Source organism: Salmo salar, chromosome ssa07, assembly GCF_905237065.1.
Source record: "Salmo salar chromosome ssa07, Ssal_v3.1, whole genome shotgun sequence".
Lineage (NCBI taxonomy): Eukaryota > Metazoa > Chordata > Actinopteri > Salmoniformes > Salmonidae > Salmo > Salmo salar.
Genome location: NC_059448.1, coordinates 46,433,031 through 46,455,038, shown reverse-complemented (window position 1 = coordinate 46,455,038; position 22,008 = coordinate 46,433,031). Strand labels below are relative to the sequence as shown.

The following is a 22,008-nucleotide window of genomic DNA, read 5'->3' as shown; positions in this document are numbered from 1 at the left end:
TTTTGGGTCAAAGTTGAAATGCTCCAGCTTCCTGGTTTCGGCGGCAATGTGTGCTAGTCTGGACGTTTTTGTGTCGAAAAGATAGTAAAGTACTAAGATATAATAGCACCGCAATGGTGAGTGTTGATATGGTTGGTTATAATAAAATTGCCAAGATCTTTTGAATAGAAAAACGGATTAGCAGTTGAGTTGGGTGCCTTTTTCAAGCCAGCTAACGTTATCCCATTCATTCATTGCAGTGAATGAACAGCATATAAAGTCATGTTGCAGATTGAAATCTAATATGCGTTTCATTGCATGATGATATACGTCTGTTCTTCCCTACACATGGGTCTGAACGTTCTATTAAAGTATTATCCATAACAATAATCCAACCTTCCCGTTGCTGTATGTGTAGAGTTTACCTCTGAACCCCAAGCCCTTCCTGAACGGCCTGACAGGCAAGCCGGTGATGGTGAAGCTGAAGTGGGGGATGGAGTACAAGGGCTACCTAGTGTCTGTGGACAGCTACATGAACATGCAGGTGAGGGAGCACACCTGGACACCGGTGCTTTTAGCAACGTGGGTGTATTTACATACGCTAGCGTTGCTTTCAATTCTATTGGATTGCACAAAAACAGTCCGTGGGAAGCCAGAAGTTAAAAACAATTTCAGTTTACAGTGCTGGTGGGCAGGACGATTGGTCATTATGACGGAATTTGAGACAATATCTAAATGAATGTATTATTAAACAGATTTTCCAAACGTGGGTCTGTTGTAGATCTACTTTCTCTCTGCTTATCTCATGTCAAAATATAAGTCCCCCACAAGTTATTCATTTTTTGTCCACGTATGCTGCATGAGCAAGACTTGTATTTTGCACTAACCTGGACAGTGTGTGTGTGTGGCTTGTGCAGATTAATGCCAATGTAAATTTGTCATGTTTTTGTCATTGGTTTCGACAGTTGGCGAACACAGAAGAGTATGTGGATGGAGCGTTGTCTGGTCACCTTGGAGAAGTACTTGTTAGGTAAATAAGAGCCCTGTTCTGGATTGATTCTCTACAATGTTGCCTTCTGCCTCTTGTCCTTCGCTCCTGAGGTGATCAAGATTGGCAATGACTGCGTTCATGAAATACCTACCTCTCTTAGAGCAGGGACCTGGGGTGTATTCATTAGTGTAGACTTTATCAACAGAAAGTGTTTTGCAACAAAATCAAGTTTCATATTGAACAAGTTCAGGAAAGTCCCACTTATAATACCCAGTTCAAGAAAGCGATGAGGGAGGGAAGGAAGTATTTGTTGAAATCAGATATTTTCTGCAATAGAATGCAACTCTATATTCTGATTTATTGGTTGAACTGCAAGTCAACCCTTTAATGAGTACCAGTAGAAATGTATTCTCCCTGGACTTCTGTGTCCAGCATACTTCTGGTGTGACTGATGCAGATGTTTGATAGTGGCTGTTCTCAGTGTAATTCTCTTCGATCTAAAGTGCGTATTCTCTATCCACAGGTGCAATAATGTTTTATATATTAGAGGAGTGGAGGAAGAAGAGGAGGACGGAGAAATGAAAGAATGATGGCGAGGATGAGACTTACAACTGACGATCTGGATGAGTGTTGTTTGAATCTTTGTTTTTTCATTTTCACTATGTGGAAAATTGACTCTTGGGATGCAAGTTAGTTTTATATGTGTGAAACTTTCAAGAATTATTACTGTAGAAAAAAAATAAAATGTTTATTGTACCCATTCCTAAACCTGCTGTCTGGTGGTATTATTACAGGTTTGTGAGGGAGGTGATTGATGTGGTGTCTCAGCCTTATTAACAAACACTACACATTGAACAGAGCCTGTCAATCAATGTACAGTATTCCTCATTTCCAAAGCCCCGCCCAGGATTTGGCTCCTGCACTTTGAACACCTGTTGACCACATATTTACTTTTCCCAAACCTCTAGAAAGTGACAGCGAGGCGACATAGAAATAGAGGTGACTCACAAAAGTAATTCAACATTTTTAAGTTTAATTTCGACTATTTCAAAATGTCCAACAAACTTTTGGTAAAGAACGCGAAACAGGTGGTTTTAATTTGCAATAACAATGAGAAGTTCCTGACTAAGGATGGGATGCAAAAGCTGTGTGTGATTGAGAACAGTAGTTTGGTTATCGGGAGGTAAGTCGAAACATTGTATCACTAATGTCCGATATAGGGCTGCAGATTGCAACATTGTTTAATGTTCAGTGGTTTGGCTACTAGTTAATGTTTGTTACAATTTGGTTAGAACGAGTTGACTGCGGCTGTCAAACGTCGCAGACTACGGATTGCCCTAACGTGCTCTGAAAGTAAAATACAATTTTGGCTAAACCAAATGTTATTCCACCGCAAACTATTGATTAAAAGAGCTGTGTATTGTTCGTGCAGCGACGGTCTGATAAAGGATATTGGACCAGCGAGCACCATTGATTTCCAATATGCAGGGGTCTCGTTTGATAAAGTCATCGATGCAACTGGCATGTGTGTCGTTCCAGGCAAGTATCAGTGCAATAACCACCCTGGACAACAGGGGGCGGTAGATCTGTGTGCGCACAGGTGTAAACATGGTTTGTGCTATCTGGGATCCTTAATCCTAACCATAACCCTTTCCTAATCCTAAATTTAACCCATACCATTTTAAATGGCAACTTCAATGGGGTAGGGACGTCCCAAGGATACTGGACAGCAAGGGCCATGTAAACATGCAACCTTGGCCACGTTTATTTGTCGAACGGTGCAGATAGAATTTCCATGAATAGGGCCGACGTTATTCCGTATTCTACATGTCAGAGCACAGGAGGTTGGCACATTAATTGGGGAGGACAGGCTCGTGGTAATGGCTGGAGCGGAATCAGTGGAATGGTATCAAATACATCATACACATGGTTTACAGGTGTTTGATGCTGTTCCATTTGCTCTGTTCTGGCCATTATTATGAGCCGTTCCCCCCTTCCGCAGCCTCCTGTGTGTCAGAGAGCCATGTTTGCTCTACGTAGCGTATTTTAATTTGAATGTTCCTAAACGTTAGGTTCTGCTGAATGCACCCCTGTTCTATTGATACAAATATTTGAATCATTGATATAGTGTTCTATCATGTAGAGAATTAGGTTTTACAGAAATGCAGATGTGCTCTTTGATTATTGCGTTTCAGGATTGGTTGATGCACACACCCACCCAGTATGGGCTGGAGACAGGGTGCATGAATTTGCCATGAAGGTAAATACGACTTCCATGGGTCCTGTCCCCTCTGCCTCAACAGCTTGTAATCTGACTCACCTTTTAGAGTAAAAGTAAAGGTTTATATAGCGTTTACACAAGCAGCCCAAATCTGATCTTTTTTTCACAAATTGGTCTTTTTACCAATCGCATCAGATCGTTTCACATGATCTTTTTCAGAGCTGATCTGATTTTTCAAAAGACCAATTAGTGAAAAAATATCAGAATTGGGCTGCCTGTCAAAACACAGCCTAGGTAATGTTGTGTGTGCCTACAGTTGGCTGGTGCCACTTACATGGATGTGCACCGTGCTGGAGGAGGGATCCACTTCACAGTGGAGCACACCCGGGCTGCTCTTGCCTCCACCCTACTGGCCTCTCTGACAGGCAGGCTGGGTCGGATGCAGCGGGCAGGCACCACCCTGGTGGAGTGTAAGAGTGGCTACGGCCTGGAGCTGCAGACAGAGCTGAAGATGCTGGAGGTCATCGAGACGGCCAGACGTACCCTGCCAATCAATATATCGTCTACCTACTGTGGAGCACACGCTGTCCCTAAGTACTGAACACACACTCTCTACACCAGTGGTACTAGGACCACAGGGGGTAGTTGGCCTATCCACAGGGGGTAGTTGGCCCCTCCACAGGGGGTAGTTGGCCCCTCCACAGGGGGTAGTTGGCCCCTCCACAGGGGGTAGTTGGCCCCTCCACAGGGGGTAGTTGGCCCCTCCACAGGGGGTAGTTGGCCCATCCACAGGGGGTAGTTGGCCCATCCACAGGGGGTAGTTGGCCCATCCACAGGGGGTAGTTGGCCTATCCACAGGGGGTAGTTGACAAGACTCATGACACCATAGACTTGCTGGTAAAATGCACATGAGGTGGTACTTCAGAGGTACTCTGGGCAGAGCAGAATTCAGTTGGTGGTACAGTAACCGAAAAAGTTTGGTAACCACTGCACTACACCATGTTGAACACTCCTCATCCTGAACAGACACCTCACTTCCACCCCGTCATGACCTGTTGAGGTCATGTATTACACCCACACCCATACAGCTAACCCTACTGACTTTCGTCCTCACTAGGTGTTATTAAATACCCACCCTTTCTGACTCTTTCCCAGGGGTAAGACTGTTGCCGAGGCGACAACAGACATCCTTCAGGTCCAGTTGCCGCGGCTGCGTGAGCGTATGTCAGCGGGGGCCCTGAGGGTGGACAACATAGATGTGTTCTGTGAGCAGGGTGTTTTTGACCTGTCCTCCACGCGCTCCATCCTGCAGGCTGGCCTGGACATGGGCCTCAACATCAACTTCCACGGAGACGAGCTGCACCCCATGAACTCTGCACAGGTACGCATCATCAACCTGCGCCTCTCTACTGTCATTGTGGTAACAACAGCTGGTTTACTACCTGTACGTATTATTTAAGTGTCTATGGTACTGTCCATCTCACTTAACCGTGTATGTGTATGTGTATATGTGTGTGTGTGTGTGTGTGTGTTTTTCTCACTGGTGGTGCTAGCTGGGGGCAGAGCTTGGTGCCTTGGCTATCAGTCACCTGGAGGAGGTGACAGATGAGGGTATTGCTGCCATGGCGACAGCTAAGACCGCCGCCGTCCTGCTCCCAACCACCGCTTACATCCTGCGGTTACCCCAGCCACGGGCCCGAGACATGCTGGAGGCTGGGGTCATTGTTGCCCTGGGCAGTGACTTCAACCCTAATGCCTACTGTTGCTCTATGGTGGGTACCAGAGGACGGGGGGGGGATGGAGGGGGCTGTGGGGGTAAGTTCAATGAGTTAGTGAGAGAAGAAGGTAAAAAGCATATTCCTCTATATAGCGATCCCTCTGTCATCATCTATTTATCCCTCTCTGTCTATCCCAGCCGGTGGTGATGCACCTGGCGTGTGTCAACATGAGGATGTCCATGCCCGAAGCTCTGGCCGCCGCCACCATCAACGCAGCCTACGCCCTGGGCCGCTCTCACACGCACGGCTCCCTGGAGGTCAACAAACACGGCGACCTGCTGGTCCTCAAGGCATCACGGTAAAGTTGCTGTCAATAAATACTACTATATTGTAAGAGCTGGCTTCATTTAGTGGTCAGACACCACAGTGTATGTACCAGTTGACCGTTAAGTCATCTAGCTGCTGAAAGGTTATCTTATAATTGTGGTGAGGACTGTGTATGTCGTTGTCTAAAATGTAGTAGCAGTGTGAATGGAACCCATTGGTTTGTGTGAGTGAGACTACCTAAGGTTGTGCTGATGGTGTGAGGAAGACTGCCAAAGGTTGTGTTGATTGTGTGTGTGTGTGTGGACTGACAGTGTTGTGTTGATGGTGTTGTCCGGCAGGTGGGAGCATCTCATCTACCAGTTAGGAGGACACCAGGAACTGATCCGCTACGTTGTCATCAGGGGCAACGTCGTCTACAACAACGACAAAACCATGGACTTCTAACTCCAAAATTGGTTTGGAATAATTGTTCTTCCCCCAGACATAGTCTCACACGGCCCTTAGCCCCGTGGCCTTGTGGACAGGGCTGTGTGTCTCTAGAAATGGACACAGCTCACAGTCATGGTTTTGTAAATAGACAGTTAATATTAACCAGATATTCAATGTCAGTGGGGTATGTGGAAACATTTGAGTATGGGCTTTGAACCATTGGAGAAACAATCTCCAAATTACTGTAGAGTTGGGTAGGGTTCATATCCAGTAACTGTTTGTTAAAAATAATGTGATTTAAATGTTTTTCTTACCATAAACAAAAGTCTGCATTCTTGCGCTGTCATTTTTTTGCCCTGTTTTAGGTTGGAGACCTTCTGACCCTTGGTTCCTCTCGTTCTTGCTCTGTTAATCTTTCACCCTTCAGCTCTACACCCCTCCCCTTCCTGTCTCATTGCTGAGGTTGTAGGAGAGTTAGTAAAGCTAACACAGGCGAGGTGAGTGAATCATTAGTGAGGAAGCTCAGCCTGTAGAACACGGTACCATCTGCCAGCTCAACTGATCAAGCATACCAGTAGTGTTGCAAGGGGACTGTGCTCAGTATGATCCAGTAGCCTGTCTGAGGGTAAGAGAAAGCAGAGAGACTGCTTTTGTAACCTTTGTAGGTTTTGAGGACTGGGAGCTGGATGGGAATCATCGTAGTTTGTTTAACCATTGGCGTGTGGTAGACAAGGGAGTCCGCCAAGTTGAACATTGAGATAAACTCTTGTCTAACATATATATTTTTTTACATGTTTGTGTTAAATATATGAAGAGATACCATAGGATCCTGGGTTCCAGCCCTGTGTGTGACACTGGAGAATGGTTACACGAGTGCTAAAGAGGTGCTGCCACTCAAAGATGGTATGGGAAAAAAATCTCCAGAAAAAAGTGGACACTTAGTATTTAAACGGAGAGTTGCCTTTAGTTAAAAACTAAGTGTCCACTTTTTTTCGGGAGATTTTCTTCATAACCACTGCTCTGAAGTTGCAGGCCCCCCCAGGAGTTAACCACCCCCGCTTATTGCTCCAACCATCTTTGTGTGGCAGCCACTCCCCTTGACTCAGAGTCCCAATAGGCAACCATGAGCCAGAGCCAGCAACTGGGTTCAAACCTACAACCCTGTACTTATGGGGCAAGAGCCTTACACCAGATCCACAGACTCCTTCACACTCCCCTCTGTATGTTTGACATGGAGAATTGTTGAAACGTATATAAAAGCACAAGAGATGAGGTTTGAACCCATAACTTCTAGGTAGGAGGCAGAGATTTAAGTACCGAGCCACTGACTGCTTCATATTTCTGCCTCTACTCTTTGTGTAACGGATAATCAATGAGGCTATGTGTTCTATGGAAAAGAATGAATGACGTGGAAGGTGTTTTTCACAACACGCTAGCGAAGTGGAACTGACCTTCCACGGAGTTCCATAGAACACACAGCCTCATTTATACGCATAGAGCCACGAGTTGATCATCCCTTTTATTATACCAGGGCTATAATTTAAAACATTTGCTGCTACGACATCCACTGAAGTCTAAATATTTGATATTGAGTTGCAGAACTTGACTCAAGTGTAAGAGTTAAGTTTTGAACTCACAACCACAATGGTGCAATGTAACCCGAGCCAGACTCCTTCACACTTTTCTTGCACCTCTTTGTATGTTTGACATTAAGAGTTGCAGAAATCCATGATGATGATAGTTCACACCTGTAACAGTACTAGATGATAGTTCACACCTGTAACAGTACTAGATGATAGTTCACACCTGTAACAGTACTAGATGATAGTTTACTCCTGTAACAGTACTAGATGATAGTTCACTCCTGTAACAGTACTAGAGATGATGATGATGATGATGATGATGATAGTTCACTCCTGTAACAGTACTAGATGAGAGTTCACTCCTGTAACAGTACTAGATGATGAGAGTTCACTCCTGTAACAGTACTGGATGATAGTTCACACCTGTAACAGTACTAGATGATAGTTCACACCTGTAACAGTACTAGATGATGATGATAGTTCACACCTGTAACAGTACTAGATGATGATGATAGTTCACACCTGTAACAGTACAAGATGAGAGTTCACACCTGTAACAGTACAAGATGATGAGAGTTCACACCTGTAACAGTACTAGATGATGAGTTCACACCTGTAACAGTACTATATTTACATTTGACATTTTAGTCATTTAGCAGACGCTCTTATCCAGAGCGACTTACAGTAGTGAATGCATACATTTCATAAAACATTTTTTTTGTACTGGCCCCCAGTGGGAATCGAACCAACAACTCTGGCGTTGCACACACCATGCTGTACCAACTGAGCCACAGATGATGATGATGATAGTTCACACCTGTAACAGTACTAGATGAGAGTTCACTCCTGTAACAGTACTAGATGAGAGTTCACTCCTGTAACAGTACTAGATGATGATGATGATAGTTCACACCTGTAACAGTACTAGATGATGGTTAACACCTGTAACAGTACTAGATGATGATGATAGTTCACACCTGTAACAGTACTAGATGATGATAGTTCACATCTGTAACAGTACTAGATGATGGTTCACACCTGTAACAGTACTAGATGATGATGATGATGATAGTTCACACCTGTAACAGTACTAGATGATGATAGTTCACACCTGTAACAGTACTAGATGATGATAGTTCACACCTGTAACAGTACTAGATGATGATAGTTCACACTTGTAACAGTACTAGATGATGGTTCACACCTGTGACAGTACTAGATGATGATGGTTCACACCTGTAACAGTACTAGATGATGATGATAGTTCACACCTGTAACAGTACTAGATGATAGTTCACACCTGTAACAGTACTAGATGATAGTTCACACCTGTAACAGTACTAGACGATAGTTCACTCCTGTAACAGTACTAGATGATAGTTCACTCCTGTAACAGTACTAGATAATGATGATGATGATGATAGTTCACTTCTGTAACAGTACTAGATGAGAGTTCACTTCTGTAACAGTACTAGATGAGAGTTCACTCCTGTAACAGTACTGGATGATAGTTCACACCTGTAACAGTACTAGATGATAGTTCACACCTGTAACAGTACTAGATGATAGTTCACACCTGTAACAGTACTAGATGATAGTTCACACCTGTAACAGTACTAGATGATAGTTCACACCTGTAACAGTACTAGATGATAGTTCACACCTGTAACAGTACTAGATGATAGTTCACACCTGTAACAGTACTAGATGATGATAGTTCACACCTGTAACAGTACAAGATGAGAGTTCACACCTGTAACAGTACTAGATGATGAGAGTTCACTCCTGTAACAGTACTAGATGATGGTTCACACCTGTGACAGTACTAGATGATGATGATAGTTCACACCTGTAACAGTACTAGATTTACATTTGACATTTTAGTCATTTAGCAGACGCTCTTATCCAGAGCGACTTACAGTAGTGAATGCATACATTTCACACATTTTTTTTTTTGTACTGGCCCCCCGTGGGAATCGAACCCACAACTCTGGCGTTGCACACACCATGCTGTTCCAACTGAGCCACAGATGATGATGATGATGATGATGATGATGATGATAGTTCACAACTGTAACAGTACTAGATGATGATGATAGTTCACACCTGTAACAGTACTAGATGATGGTTCACACCTGTAACAGTACTAGATGATGATGATGATGATGATAGTTCACTCCTGTAACAGTACTAGATGATGATGATGGTTCACACCTGTAACAGTACTAGAGATGATAGTTTACTCCTGTAACAGTACTAGATGATAGTTCACACCTGTAACAGTACTAGATGACGATGATAGTTCACACCTGTAACAGTACTAGATGATGGTTCACACCTGTAACAGTACTAGATGATGATGACGATAGTTCACTCCTGTAACAGTACAAGATGATAGTTCACTCCTGTAACAGTACTAGATGATGATAGTTCACTCCTGTAACAGTACAAAATCTAGATGATGATAATAGTTCACACCTGTAACAGTACTAGATGATGATAGTTCACTCCTGTAACAGTACTAGATGATAATAGTTCACACCTGTAACAGTACTAGATGATAGTTCACTCCTGTAACAGTACTAGATGATGATAGTTCACACCTGTAACAGTACAAGAGGGAGAGTTCATTCCACCTCAATTGAAGATGATGCTTTAGTAAACAGAATTGGAATTTGAACTGAAGAAAAAATGGCCAGCATTTTGACAGAATAAGCTTAACTTTTATTGAACACATCTCAGTAACACTGGTTTTACAAGAATAAATCCATACAATATAAATGTAATCGAACCTCTCTTTCCCATTACTCTATTTTGTGTTCAAGGCATTCTATTATGGATGACTGAGGGGTGTCCCTATTCCCATACACACAATCCAACCCCCCCTTCCTCACCCACCCTTAGTCCCCCCATAACTGAACTAGGGCCAGGATTCAATCCGACTGCGGGTTGTCGACAATTCAGCTTTTTTAAAGGGAATTTCTGATTGAGCTATATGTAGCATTTGGGTCCTTCCACAAAATAACATTTTGGGCAGTGTAAATTGGTCAAAACAAACTATTAATTTCACATAAGCGGTTAAATAAAAAAATTACTAAGTGTCTTTAAAAAAAACAGGGTTGAGGTTTTAATCTGAAATCAGCCATAAATCCACTTGTGACAGGGGGAATGGACACTTGTTGAGTGCAACAGGGAGGAGAGAATGAATGCAAGCTTCACAAAACTATTGGCTAGAAATGTTTTAACAAATCCAATCTATGGGTAACAGGGATGACGCGTTATAATCAACTCAGTTTAACCACAAAACACCAGAAAATTGCCAAAAAGAGTAGAACCAGCTCACCTGCTTTTATACTGATTTGACATTTTGTTTTGAAAATAACTTCTTAAAGGAATAGTTTCACCATTATAAATAAATATGAGTTCAGTTTTACGTAACAGGGTTGGCCTTAAAATGAGGGACAGACAAATTAAATTGCATGAAATGAATAACCTTCAGAAAAGACTCAAAGCAACAACATAACATAACCAGTTCAACTCTTTACAGTAGAATTTCAATGATGTTGAAAACATGGTGAAATTAGTTGAAATCTTCCCAAAAGTCAGAAAAACATAACGAGGGACAATGTCAAAATGCTGATTGTTGGCACTTTATTTGTGGAATAACCCATTTACCGTGCATTGTGGACAAACCGCGGTCGGATTGAATCCCGGCCAAGAACACTGATTATAATGATCATTAAAAAACAATATTGCCTTCATGCACAAAATGATACAAGGGTGTGTAAATATAAACACTAAATAAAAAGCTGTTTTGTGGCGGGTGTGTGTGTGTCTTTTTAGAGTATAATTTTGTACACAAGTAATGGGTCTCAAACTCTGTGTGTGTGTGTGTGTGTTCTAAGCTTCGTACTTCTTCCCGGATCGGTGGATCTGCTGGTACAAAGTCATGGAGAAGGCCATACCCAGGAGCTGCAGACAGGAAGTCACATCAATCACACTGCAACAACATTACATGTACATCTGTATGTCTTCCTGTATGCACACGCACACACATCTTACCTGTATGACCAGAACACACATGGCAATGGTTCCCAGCAGGTGTTTATTGTCATCCAGCCATTCCTCCACCTTCTCATAGCAACCCTGACAAGAGAGAAACATATAATCTTGAGAAGTGAAAAAGGACACTCCTACACATGCAGATACACATGGATACACACACACACTCCCTGATGAGAGGGAGAAGATCAGACACACACTCCCTGATGGGAGGGAGAAGATCAGACACACACTCCCTGATGGGAGGGAGAAGATCAGACACACACTCCCTGATGAGAGGGAGAAGATCAGACACACACTCCCTGATGAGAGGGAGAAGATCAGACATTTTTAAACAAACACAAACTGACCTGTGTCCAGAACTGGTTGGTGGCATTGCGCCCACAGTCCTGGTAGATCTCCTGGCAGCAGTGGTCAGGAACCACCTTCTCCTGCAGGGCAGTGTGCCAGTCTGTGTACCCATTCACCCCACAACAATGCCACTGACAGGGAGAGAGAGGAGACAGGGTTATATACTGCTCAATGAATGAAAGAAATAATCGTATTAAATACTTTTTTCTTTACATAGTTGAATGTGCTGACAACAAAATCACACAAAAATAATCAATGGAAATCCAATTTATCAACCCATGGAGGTCTGGATTTGGAGTCACACTCAAAATTAACGTGGAGAAACCACACTACAGGCTGATCCAACTTTGATGTAATGTCCTTAAAACAAGTCAAAATGAGGCTCAGTAGTGTGTGTGGCCTCCATGTGCCTGTATGACCTCCCTACAACGCATGCTCCTGATGAGGTGGCGGATGGTCTCCTGAGGGATCTCCTCCCAGACCTGGACTAAAGCATCCGCCAACTCCTGGACAGTCTGTGGTGCAACGTGGCGTTGGTGGATGGAGCGAGACATGATGTCCCAGACGTGCTCAATTGGATTCAGGTCTGGGGAACGGGCGGGCCAGTCCATAGCATCAATGCCTTCCTCTTGCAGGAACTGCTGACACACTCCAGCCACATGAGGTCTAGCATTGTCTTGCATTAGGAGGAACCCAGGGCCAACCGCACCAGCATATGGTCTCACAAGGGGTCTGAGGATCTCATCTCGGTACCTAATGGCAGTCAGGCTACCTCTGGCGAGCACATGGAGGGCTGTGCGGCCCCCCAAAGAATTGCCACCCCACACCATGACTGACCCACCGCCAAACCGGTCATGCTGGAGGATGTTGCAGGCAGCAGAACGTTCTCCACGGCGTCTCCAGACTCTGTCACGTCTGTCACGTGCTCAGTGTGAACCTGCTTTCATCTGTGAAGAGCACAGGGCGCCAGTGGCAAATTTGCCAATCTTGGTGTTCTCTGGCAAATGCCAAACGTCCTGCACGGTGTTGGGCTGTAAGCACAACCCCCACCTGTGGACGTCGGGCCCTCATACCACCCTCATGGAGTCTGTTTCTGACCGTTTGAGCAGACACATGCACATTTGTGGCCTGCTGGAGGTCATTTTGCAGGGCTCTGGCAGTGCTTCTCCTGCTCCTCCTTGCACAAAGGCGGAGGTAGCGGTCCTGCTGCTGGGTTGTTGCCCTCCTACGGCCTCCTCCACGTCTCCTGATGTACTGGCCTGTCTCCTGGTAGCGCCTCCATGCTCTGGACACTACGCTGACAGACACAGCAAACCTTCTTGCCACAGCTCGCATTGATGTGCCATCCTGGATGAGCTGCACTACCTGAGCCACTTGTGTGGGTTGTAGACTCCGTCTCTTGCTACCACTAGAGTGAAAGCACCGCCAGCAGTCAAAAGTGACCAAAACATCAGCCAGGAAGCATAGGAACTGAGAAGTGGTCTGTGGTCCCCACCTGCAGAACCACTCCTTTATTGGGGGTCTTGCTAATTGCCTATAATTTCCACCTGTTCTCTATTCCATTTGCATAACAGCATGTGAAATGTATTGTCAATCAGTGTTGCTTCCTAAGTGGACAGTTTGATTTCACAGAAGTGTGGTTGACTTGGAGTTACATTGTGTTGTTTAAGTGTTCCCTTTATTTTTTTGAGCAGTGTATATTGCACCTCTCCCCAGATGGAATGCTACGCTATTAGTGTGGCGTTGTATGGTAGATCATTAGTAGTTAGGTACCATACCTGTCTGTATGGTGTTCCAGGGGTTGTATGGTAGATCATTAGTAGTTAGGTACCGTACCTCTGTCTGTATGGTGTTCCAGGGGTTGTATGGTAGATCATTAGTAGTTAGGTACCATACCTGTCTGTATGGTGTTCCAGGGGTTGTATGGTAGATCATTAGTAGTTAGGTACCGTACCTCTGTCTGTATGGTGTTCCAGGCGTTGTATGGTAGATCATTAGTAGTTAGGTACCGTACCTCTGTCTGTATGGTGTTCCAGGGGTTGTATGGTAGATCATTAGTAGTTAGGTACCATACCTGTCTGTATGGTGTTCCAGGGGTTGTATGGTAGATCATTAGTAGTTAGGTACCGTACCTCTGTCTGTCTGGTGTTCCAGGGGTTGTATGGTAGATCATTAGTAGTTAGGTACCGTACCTCTGTCTGTATGGTGTTCCAGGCGTTGTATGGTAGATCATTAGTAGTTAGGTACCGTACCTCTGTCTGTATGGTGTTCCAGGGGTTGTATGGTAGATCATTAGTAGTTAGGTACCGTACCTCTGTCTGTATGGTGTTCCAGGCGTTGTATGGTAGATCATTAGTAGTTAGGTACCGTACCTCTGTCTGTATGGTGTTCCAGGCGTTGCCGAGGCCAGCGTTGTTGTTAGTGCTGTACAGAGTAAGTCCCTCTTTCAGGTCCTGTCTGGCGTTCTCACTCACCTGCACACACAGTGGATCATGAGAAATGTAGGCAGAGGCACAGAGCACTATGGGAACAGGAACCATAGGTGGAAGGATAACCAGGGGTTGAATTGACAGGTGGCTTCTATGGGAGTCTTACATTGTCTGTGTATACGAAGAACAGGATGAGTAGGATCAGCTCCGCCAACAGAATCACCAACAACGTGATGAAAAACTACAGGGAACATGAGAGAAGAGAGAGGCAGGTGAGGTTGCCAATGTGCCAAGCAATGTAGTGTGGTGCATCGTGGTTAGTGTAGTTCACTCACACTCAGCAGCAGACACTTGTTCTCCTTGATGGCACCCAGGCAACCCAGGAAGCCTGTAACCATGATGACAGCACCCAGGGTGATGATGAGGTTGGCAGCAGAGATGGAGGGGAAGGATGGTGATAGGGTGGCAAAGCTGCCCTGGGACACAGACAACCACACCCCCACACCCAACAAACCACAGCCCCCCAACTGAGAGGCAGAATAAAATATAAATACATGATTGTCATTACTCGAATCATTATTATACCTTTAGTATACTATGATTTAATAATAAAATAGAACGCAGAATCAGAAGATCAATTTGTTTGAAAATGATGTGTGCAGTGAGTTTGTTCACCCACCCAGAATAGCAGGTTGAAGAGGAACAGCATGTATTTGACACAGCAGAGGCAGCCGCGAGCCATGGTCAAGCTGTGACGATCTGCAAATAAAAGGGCAGTGATTATTATGCAAAACTTTTGTGAAGAATTTGTACGTTTTCTCCCTTGCAAATGATCAGCAATCGACTACAATGCAAATGTGACTGAATATCTATATTACTTCAAACACTGCTCGAACTTGTTCCTTTATGTCGTTACAACCGAGTGTATTTCCATAGGTACTAGTAAATAGTAATACTGCACTCACCTCACTTGCGAAACTCTTGTAATTCCTCAAAAAAAACACCAGTGCAGCGTTAACAAAGTAAACAAATCACAACTCGCAGGTATAGAAAGGTTGGTTGTTTAGCAACAAAACCAACGCTTGCACAACTATGGGGCAAAACACACGGGGTTGGCTTTACATTGCTGACAACATGTAAACTGTATTTCGAATTCAATGTTTATTAAAAACAGAAATACATGTGCACAATGAGCACTTGTTGTCTCTCAAATACATCGTTACAGTTGTTGATTAGCTTGCGAATTTGGGCCATATTAGCATTGCCATGAAATCAGTCAAAACAAGACATGGTATCAAGAACATGCCACATGCCACTTGTCATTCTGGCCATCCAGAATCACAACACACTGACTTCTGCCCCCCATAGAAACGTGCACATTGTTTTCGTGACATTTCCAGCTAACCCATCTATTAAAACGTCATGTTCTTTTTGCTCGTCCCTTTAAAAAAAAAAAAAAACTTGGTTGATCTCTTGAGGGATTACAACAGACTAGGGCCTACATTTTCCCAGGTGAATGTACAGTTGACACAAAGATTATAAACTCCTATCCATCTGTTTGACATTTACCTGTGATAATACTACCACACTGAAATTCTTAAACTGAACCACAAGAGGCCAGCGTTTGCTCAAGAATGAAAGTGACTGGAGTCCTAAGGACGAAAGCAACGTTTAAATCATTGTGTAGGCTATTCAGTTCACTCCTGATATAAAAGTACTTGTGAACGTCGTATTTACGAGCACAGAGCCAAAACCTCCAGTTAGCCCCGGAGAAATAACAGAAAATGCATTTGAAAAACTAAAGAACATAATGAACAATGTTTTGATTTAGTCACTTATTTCCTGGGAAAGTGATGCCCTCTTGGGGTTGTGTTGAGGCTATTTGAACATGTAAACTGTTCTCATAATTCAGAATGATTAAATGTAATTTCTCTCTCTCTGAATAATTTTACCACTTAGATAAGGAATTAGATGATGCCGTCGAGCTTTCAGCGGAGGGACCTGTAAAACAAAGCACACACACAACTCTTTCATGTAGGCCTATTGTTGTTCTATGTAGTAGTAGTTATGTTCTTCTGGAAATTATTTCCCCAGCCAATAACAGTGTGGTGGGCTCTGACACACACACAAAGAGCGAGAGATAAATCTACCATCACTTTTAGGCCAACTACAGAATAATAAATCACAGATTGTACTCCCCCTTCATCTTTTTTCTACATCGCCACCACAGGAAGTGACATTTGGTGAGGATCGAGAAAGAAGCATTGTTGCTCGCTCTAGAATGTGTTATGTTAGTGTTTGAATCTGATAGTGTTATGATGTAAATTCTGTTCAAAGAAAATGTCAACATTGTTTAGCACCCAGGTCCAATGGTTTTGGCTACACCTCTGATTTAATTTGTTGACGTTGTAAACAGATAACGTTGGTCGTGCGTGAATCTAACATAATTTACAAGCATATATTCTCATAAAAGTTTTAGAAAATTACGGACTGGATTGATACCCAAGACTGCTGGGATGATTTTAGACTTGTCCTAAACAGCATGGCCGGAGTATCCAGACCAAAGAGATTATTCCGTACCGTAACTGTACCAGCTCGAGTTCAGCTCATCCTCATTTCAACCATCTCCTGACTACTGCGACCGACCTCTATCCGGTTTTCCAGTGTAGAATCCGCGATAACGCAAAAGTTAAATCCGACTGTATTCTTTTTGTAGACTATATTTAAACTTTCCTGCTGTCGTCGATGAATCATACGCGAAGTATTTTATCTCAGAAGGGCGGAAACTGGTCTGGTGGCGGGGAGGAATTATGTTACCGAATGGAACTGCAACGAGAGTATAGGACGTCCTGGGAGATGCTGGATTTATTTGATCGAGGTAAAGACAATTTCAAGATGGATATTCGCCTGTAGTTTTCCTTACGTCCGCCAACAGTAGTTAGGGACCGTGGACATAGTGACAAATCTCATTTTTCACAATAGCTCTTTAACCATTACTCCTAAAAATATATATAATAAAAAACAACAACATTACTGCTGAAACTTTCAAAACTGGTTGTAGCTAACCCGATGGCATAGACACACATTGCACACACTTTTTTTGTTGATTAACATCTCGCACTATTTTAAATTATTTATTTACATTTTTGAATTTCAATAGCTCTTTGGCCATATGACCTACTGACTTCAAACAAGGTTCAGCAAGTACACTCAGTGGCCCTACACAGTGCACACCGTTTAGTTTGTCAATATTCATCTCACACGTTTTTACATACATTTTTCAAACTTTCTAATTTCAATAGCTCCTTGGTCATGTGACCTACTGACTTCAAACAAGGTTCAGAATGTACACTCAGTGGCCCTACACAGTGCACACCCTTTAGTTTGTCCATTTTAATCTGACACGTTTTTACATTCATTTTTCAAACTTTCACATTTCAATAGCTCCTTGGTCATGTGACAGAGCCAGCAGACTTCAAACAAGGTTCAGAATGTCCACTGACTACCCTTACAGTGGGGGGAAAAAGTATATGATCCCCTGCTGTCTATAATTTTAATGGTAGGTTTATATGAACAGTGAGAGACAGAATAACAACAACAAAAAATCCAGAAAAACGCATGTCAAAAATGTTAAAAAATTATTAGCATTTTAATGAGGGAAATAAGTATTTGACCCCTCTGCAAAACATGACTTAGTACGTGGTGGCAAAACCCTTGTTGGCAATCAGAGGTCAGACGTTTCTTGTAGTTGGCCACCAGGTTTGCACACATCTCAGGAGGGATTTTGTCCCACTCCTCTTTGCAGATCTTCTCCAAGTCATTAAGGTTTCGAGGCTGAAGTTTGGCAACTCGAACCTTCAGCTCCCTCCACAGATTTTCTATGGGATTAAGGTCTGGAGACTGGCTAGGCCACTCCATGACCTTAATGTGCTTCTTCTTGAGCCACTCCTTTGTTGCATTGTCCGTGTGTTTTGGGTCATTGTCATGCTGGAATACCCATCCACGACCCATTTTAAATGCCCTGGCTGAGGGAAGGAGGTTCTCACCCAAGATTTGAAGGTACATGGCCCCGTCCATCGTCCCTTTGATGCGGTGAAGTTGTCCTGTCCCCTTAGCAGAAAAACACCCCCAAAGCATAATGTTTCCATCTCCATGTTTGACGGTGGGGATGGTGTTCTTGGGATCATAGGCAGCATTCCTCCTCCTCCAAACACAGCGAGTTGAGTTGATGCCAAAGAGCTCCATTTTGGTCTCATCTGACCACAACACTTTCACCCAGTTGTCCTCTGAATCATTCAGATGTTCATTGGCAAACTTCCGACGGGCATGTATATGTGCCTTCTTGAGCAGGGGGACCTTGCGGGCGCTGCAGGATTTCAGTCCTTCACGGCGTATTGTGTTTCCAATTGTTTTCTTGGTGACTATGGTCCCAGCTGCCTTGAGATCATTGACAAGATCCTCCCGTGTAGTTCTGGGCTGATTCCTCACCGTTCTCATGATCATTGCAACCCCACGAGGTGAGATCTTGCATGGAGCCCCAGGCCGAGGGATATTGACAGTTCTTTTGTGTTTCTTCCAATTGCGAATAATCGCACCACCTGTTGTCACCTTCTCACCAAGCTGCTTGGCGTTGGTCTTGTAGCCCATTCCAGCCTTGTGTAGGTCTACAATCTTGTCCCTGACATCCTTGGAGAGCTCTTTGGTCTTGGCCATGGTGGAGAGTTTGCAATCTGATTGATTGATTGCTTCTGTGGACATGTCTTTTTTACAGGTAACAAGCTGCGGTTAGGAGCACTCCCTTTAAGAGTGTGCTCCTAATCTCAGCTTGTTACCTGTATAAAAGACACCTGGGAGCCAGAAATCTTTCTGATTGAGACGGGGTCAAATACTTATTTCCCTCATTAAAATGCAAATCAATTTATAACATTTTTGACATGCGTTTTCTGGATATTTTTGTTGTTATTCTGTCTCTCACTGTTCAAATAAACCTACCATTAAAATTATAGACTGATCCTTTCTTTATCAGTGGGCAAACATACAAAATCAGCAGGGGATCAAATACTTTTTCCCCCCACTGTATATAGTCAGCGGACTATAGTTATTCCATTGTACTGGATCTAATACATACTAGCATTTTTCATATATTCATAAGTGTAATACTTTTTTATGACATACTGTGAAAAACTCTCTTGGCTGCTGGCTCTGTCACTTTCAGACATGCATAGAGCAGACTGAAAGGGGAAGGGTAGCTCTTGACATGAACCACAGGGGTTCTCTGTAAAGAGAGAGTAATCCAAAAGGCACAGACACACCCCTTGACTTTCAATTGGCACCCTTGACCTGTATGTATTCTCTCCTGATTGGTCTCCGTGGTGCTTAGTCAATGGGAACTCCGTTGCCGGCCCCATCATAAAGTTTTTACACAGTCTAGCAGTCTAAAGTGCCAGAGGTATGAGGACAGACATCCTCCTTTGTATTCATGGGAACAAATATTTCCTAACACTTTGGATCCTATTCTTGGACAGTTAGAAGACACAATGCGTCAATGCCCCCCAAAAAAATACAAATTACTGTACATGAGTAACCTATCTTGTGGGTCTGTGGCTGTTTGGGCCAACTCAATTCTACCGCTGACTAGTCTCTCATGTCCCTATGAACGGGGACACAGGGCAATAGTTTTTAATCCAAACCAGCCCTTTTTTACTGGAGTACACTAACCCCTAATTGGGGCTGTTTTCTTGACACATAGTAGCAGTTTACCAGATAAGAAGTCAAGAAGATCAAAAAGTAGATAGTTGTAAGGGTGTATTACGTCCTGTGCTGGCCCCATTGTCATATCCCTTCTGGATCCTGAGTGGTAAAATCACAGCTGAAAAATGCCTCTATGTATCTGTATACTGTATGTGGGAATGTCTTATCCTATGTCCTACATGTAGTGTTGGTACAAGGAATATTCCTCAACTGCATATATCGTCAATTGTATTATGTTCAACATTTTCAGATATTATTTTGACAAACACACTTTAACACACTTTGGTGCTTCCAATTCATTCTCTATAGTTATAGATTTGGTGGACACTGTCATCTGTCATCTGTCATCTGTGATCTTTATGATATGACTTTCTTTAAGCACGTACTGATGAAACTGTCACTTCATATTTTTTTCTTAAAGTCTACAAACGCTCTACATGTATTCACTCTGTGATAGGGTTGGATCATATATGCTACTTTTATTATTCTCCTGTAAATGGTTCAGTGCCTATAATTTAGGCTGTGTATAGAATGGGGCATAAAGGAACTTACCTCTACTAGATTATAGTGATAAGGAAATCAGCATACAGTTTTGACCTGTGTATTCATTTGCCTATAACTAATCAGAATTCCATTATGTTTACGTTAAAAAGGAGAATACTTCAAAATGAGAAGATCCTGCCATGGAGAAGACGACTGGGTGGACATAAAGTGGAAAGGAGGGGAAATAACTCACACCATGCAGCAGGACAGCTTCAGCTGCGGGGTCTTTGTAATGCAGGTTTGATTGTTATTTTTTCAACAATTAATGGCTAGCTGTTATGTGGCAATTATGTAAAGAATTCTATTTTATTTTTTGGTGAAGATGGCCAAGGAAGTTGCACAGAACTTCCCCGACATCCCCTCCCAAATTGATATAGAACCTTGACAAAAACACATGGAGCAACTGTGAAAAGAAATGGCTGAGGATATACTAAAAATGTCTGGTATGACATTTAATGACAAGTAAATGTAAATTCTTTATTTATATGTAGTTGTGTGGGACAGCCATATGTTCAGTTCATGCCTATGATTTCAGAGTTCAACAAAGCCAACAGCTGCTTCATGTGTGCCACTGATAAAGAACCTGGATGTGGCCCAAAGACTGACTGGGTTAGTAACTTTATCTAACATGTTTAGAATCTTGTGACGGCATGTAAGACAATTTATGATATAACACAATGGATGGCTAATTCGTCATACTGCATTGATATTTGATATTATTTATAACGTGTTACGTTTTGTTTTAGATTGAATGTTTTGCATGCCAACGGTGGTTCCATGTGCTGTAACTAGAAATGAAGACAAAAGAGTTCAGAGTGAAGAACACAAACAGGAAGTGCAGTCTTTGTTGTTGAAAATGTCTGCTATACCCCATCCACACTGAAGAGGCTCTGAAATGTACATCAACCAGGGATAAAAAGAAAGTTAACACTGTGAAATGTTTTGTACTTATTTAAAGTAAAGTGTCTGTTGACATGTTGGAAAAGTTTAAAGGTCTACAATTTCTGTTTAATTTGCCAATATTCGATTTTTATTAATTGATTTACTGGCCACCATTACTGTGGTTACATGTTCCGTATATGTATTGACCAGCAAACCCACTGCAGCCTACCTCACTAGTTCACTCTCCATCCCTGCTTTGGACAATTAATAACATGACTCTCGTACTTTGCCATTTTCCTTTATGGTTGATATTAACGACGAAAGGAGATATTATCTGTCTCTCTCCTATTGTGTACCGCTGTTAAATACTGTGGCAAAATAAAAAACAGGGAAAATAACTACTTAGAACTACCAATTAGTATAGATAAATATTAAAGAAAAGGGGAAACACATCACTGGACTGAACCCCCTAATTGTCAAACTAATATTAATCTACAACAATATAGAAGATACATGACTAGAGGTTATGCAATATGGGTGTATATCCACTGCACGCTTCTTAGGTGTGTAATTGACATGACCAAGGAGCTATTGAAATGTAAGACTTTGAAAAATGTACGTTACACTGCGTGATTTTACAGTACACAAACAAGAGTGTGCAATATATAAGGCTAGTTCGTGGACATTCTGAAGTTTGTTTGAGTCCAGTAGGTCACATGACCAAGGAGCTATTGAAGTTTTA

General features: G+C 42.9%; 3 protein-coding genes and 1 long non-coding RNA gene across 6 annotated transcripts; 3 read left to right on the top strand and 1 right to left on the bottom strand.

The window, feature by feature from the left end:
* Positions 1 to 1,738, top strand: LOC106609479 (small nuclear ribonucleoprotein F). Its single transcript, XM_014208352.1, has 4 exons — positions 1 to 116; positions 398 to 523; positions 945 to 1,009; positions 1,494 to 1,738. The coding sequence occupies exons 1-4, from the start codon at positions 114 to 116 to the stop codon at positions 1,558 to 1,560; spliced, it is 261 nt and encodes an 86-aa protein (XP_014063827.1). The 5' UTR covers positions 1 to 113; the 3' UTR covers positions 1,561 to 1,738.
* A 157-nt stretch (positions 1,739 to 1,895) lies between these two features.
* Positions 1,896 to 6,000, top strand: amdhd1 (amidohydrolase domain containing 1). Its single transcript, XM_014208304.2, has 8 exons — positions 1,896 to 2,153; positions 2,403 to 2,509; positions 3,166 to 3,230; positions 3,508 to 3,785; positions 4,347 to 4,572; positions 4,745 to 4,963; positions 5,107 to 5,267; positions 5,575 to 6,000. Exons 1-8 carry the CDS (start codon positions 2,023 to 2,025, stop codon positions 5,678 to 5,680), a joined length of 1,293 nt encoding a protein of 430 aa, XP_014063779.2. The 5' UTR covers positions 1,896 to 2,022; the 3' UTR covers positions 5,681 to 6,000.
* Positions 6,001 to 9,949: 3,949 nt separating this feature from the next.
* Positions 9,950 to 16,961, bottom strand: LOC106609467 (tetraspanin-9-like). 3 transcript variants are annotated; one of them, XM_045722089.1, is made up of 9 exons: positions 16,671 to 16,961; positions 16,043 to 16,091; positions 14,770 to 14,849; positions 14,426 to 14,617; positions 14,257 to 14,331; positions 14,034 to 14,135; positions 11,661 to 11,792; positions 11,311 to 11,394; positions 9,950 to 11,220 (listed from the first exon to the last, which is right to left on the bottom strand). In XM_045722089.1, exons 3-9 carry the CDS (start codon positions 14,830 to 14,832, stop codon positions 11,149 to 11,151), a joined length of 720 nt encoding a protein of 239 aa, XP_045578045.1. In that variant the 5' UTR covers positions 14,833 to 14,849; positions 16,043 to 16,091; positions 16,671 to 16,961; the 3' UTR covers positions 9,950 to 11,148. The 3 variants fall into 3 exon arrangements, with proteins under 3 accessions (XP_045578045.1, XP_045578046.1, XP_045578047.1); XM_045722090.1 differs by lacking the exon at positions 16,043 to 16,091 and having other exon boundaries at positions 16,671 to 16,960; XM_045722091.1 differs by lacking the exons at positions 16,043 to 16,091; positions 16,671 to 16,961 and adding an exon at positions 15,056 to 15,991.
* LOC106609480 (uncharacterized) lies at positions 16,637 to 21,322 on the top strand. Its single transcript, XR_001329699.2, has 4 exons — positions 16,637 to 16,968; positions 20,495 to 20,622; positions 20,920 to 20,993; positions 21,131 to 21,322. It is a non-coding gene; the product is annotated as an uncharacterized lncRNA (long non-coding RNA).
* Positions 21,323 to 22,008: the final 686 nt, after the last annotated feature.

Excerpts from the sequence above, each read along its gene's own strand:
- LOC106609479 (XM_014208352.1), top strand. Across the intron at positions 524-944 it reads ACAGCTACATGAACATGCAG|TTGGCGAACACAGAAGAGTA; the intron begins GTGAGGGAGCAC and ends TGGTTTCGACAG. Across the intron at positions 1,010-1,493 it reads CTTGGAGAAGTACTTGTTAG|GTGCAATAATGTTTTATATA; the intron begins GTAAATAAGAGC and ends CTCTATCCACAG.
- amdhd1 (XM_014208304.2), top strand. The coding sequence starts at position 2,023 with ATGTCCAACAAACTTTTGGTAAAGAACGCGAAACAGGTGGTTTTAATT. Across the intron at positions 2,154-2,402 it reads AGTAGTTTGGTTATCGGGAG|CGACGGTCTGATAAAGGATA; the intron begins GTAAGTCGAAAC and ends TTGTTCGTGCAG. Across the intron at positions 4,573-4,744 it reads ACCCCATGAACTCTGCACAG|CTGGGGGCAGAGCTTGGTGC; the intron begins GTACGCATCATC and ends TGGTGGTGCTAG.
- LOC106609467 (XM_045722089.1), bottom strand. The coding sequence starts at position 14,832 with ATGGCTCGCGGCTGCCTCTGCTGTGTCAAATACATGCTGTTCCTCTTC. Across the intron at positions 11,395-11,660 it reads CCAACCAGTTCTGGACACAG|GGTTGCTATGAGAAGGTGGA; the intron begins GTCAGTTTGTGT and ends CTCTCTTGTCAG. Across the intron at positions 11,221-11,310 it reads TGTGTGTTCTGGTCATACAG|CTCCTGGGTATGGCCTTCTC; the intron begins GTAAGATGTGTG and ends TCCTGTCTGCAG.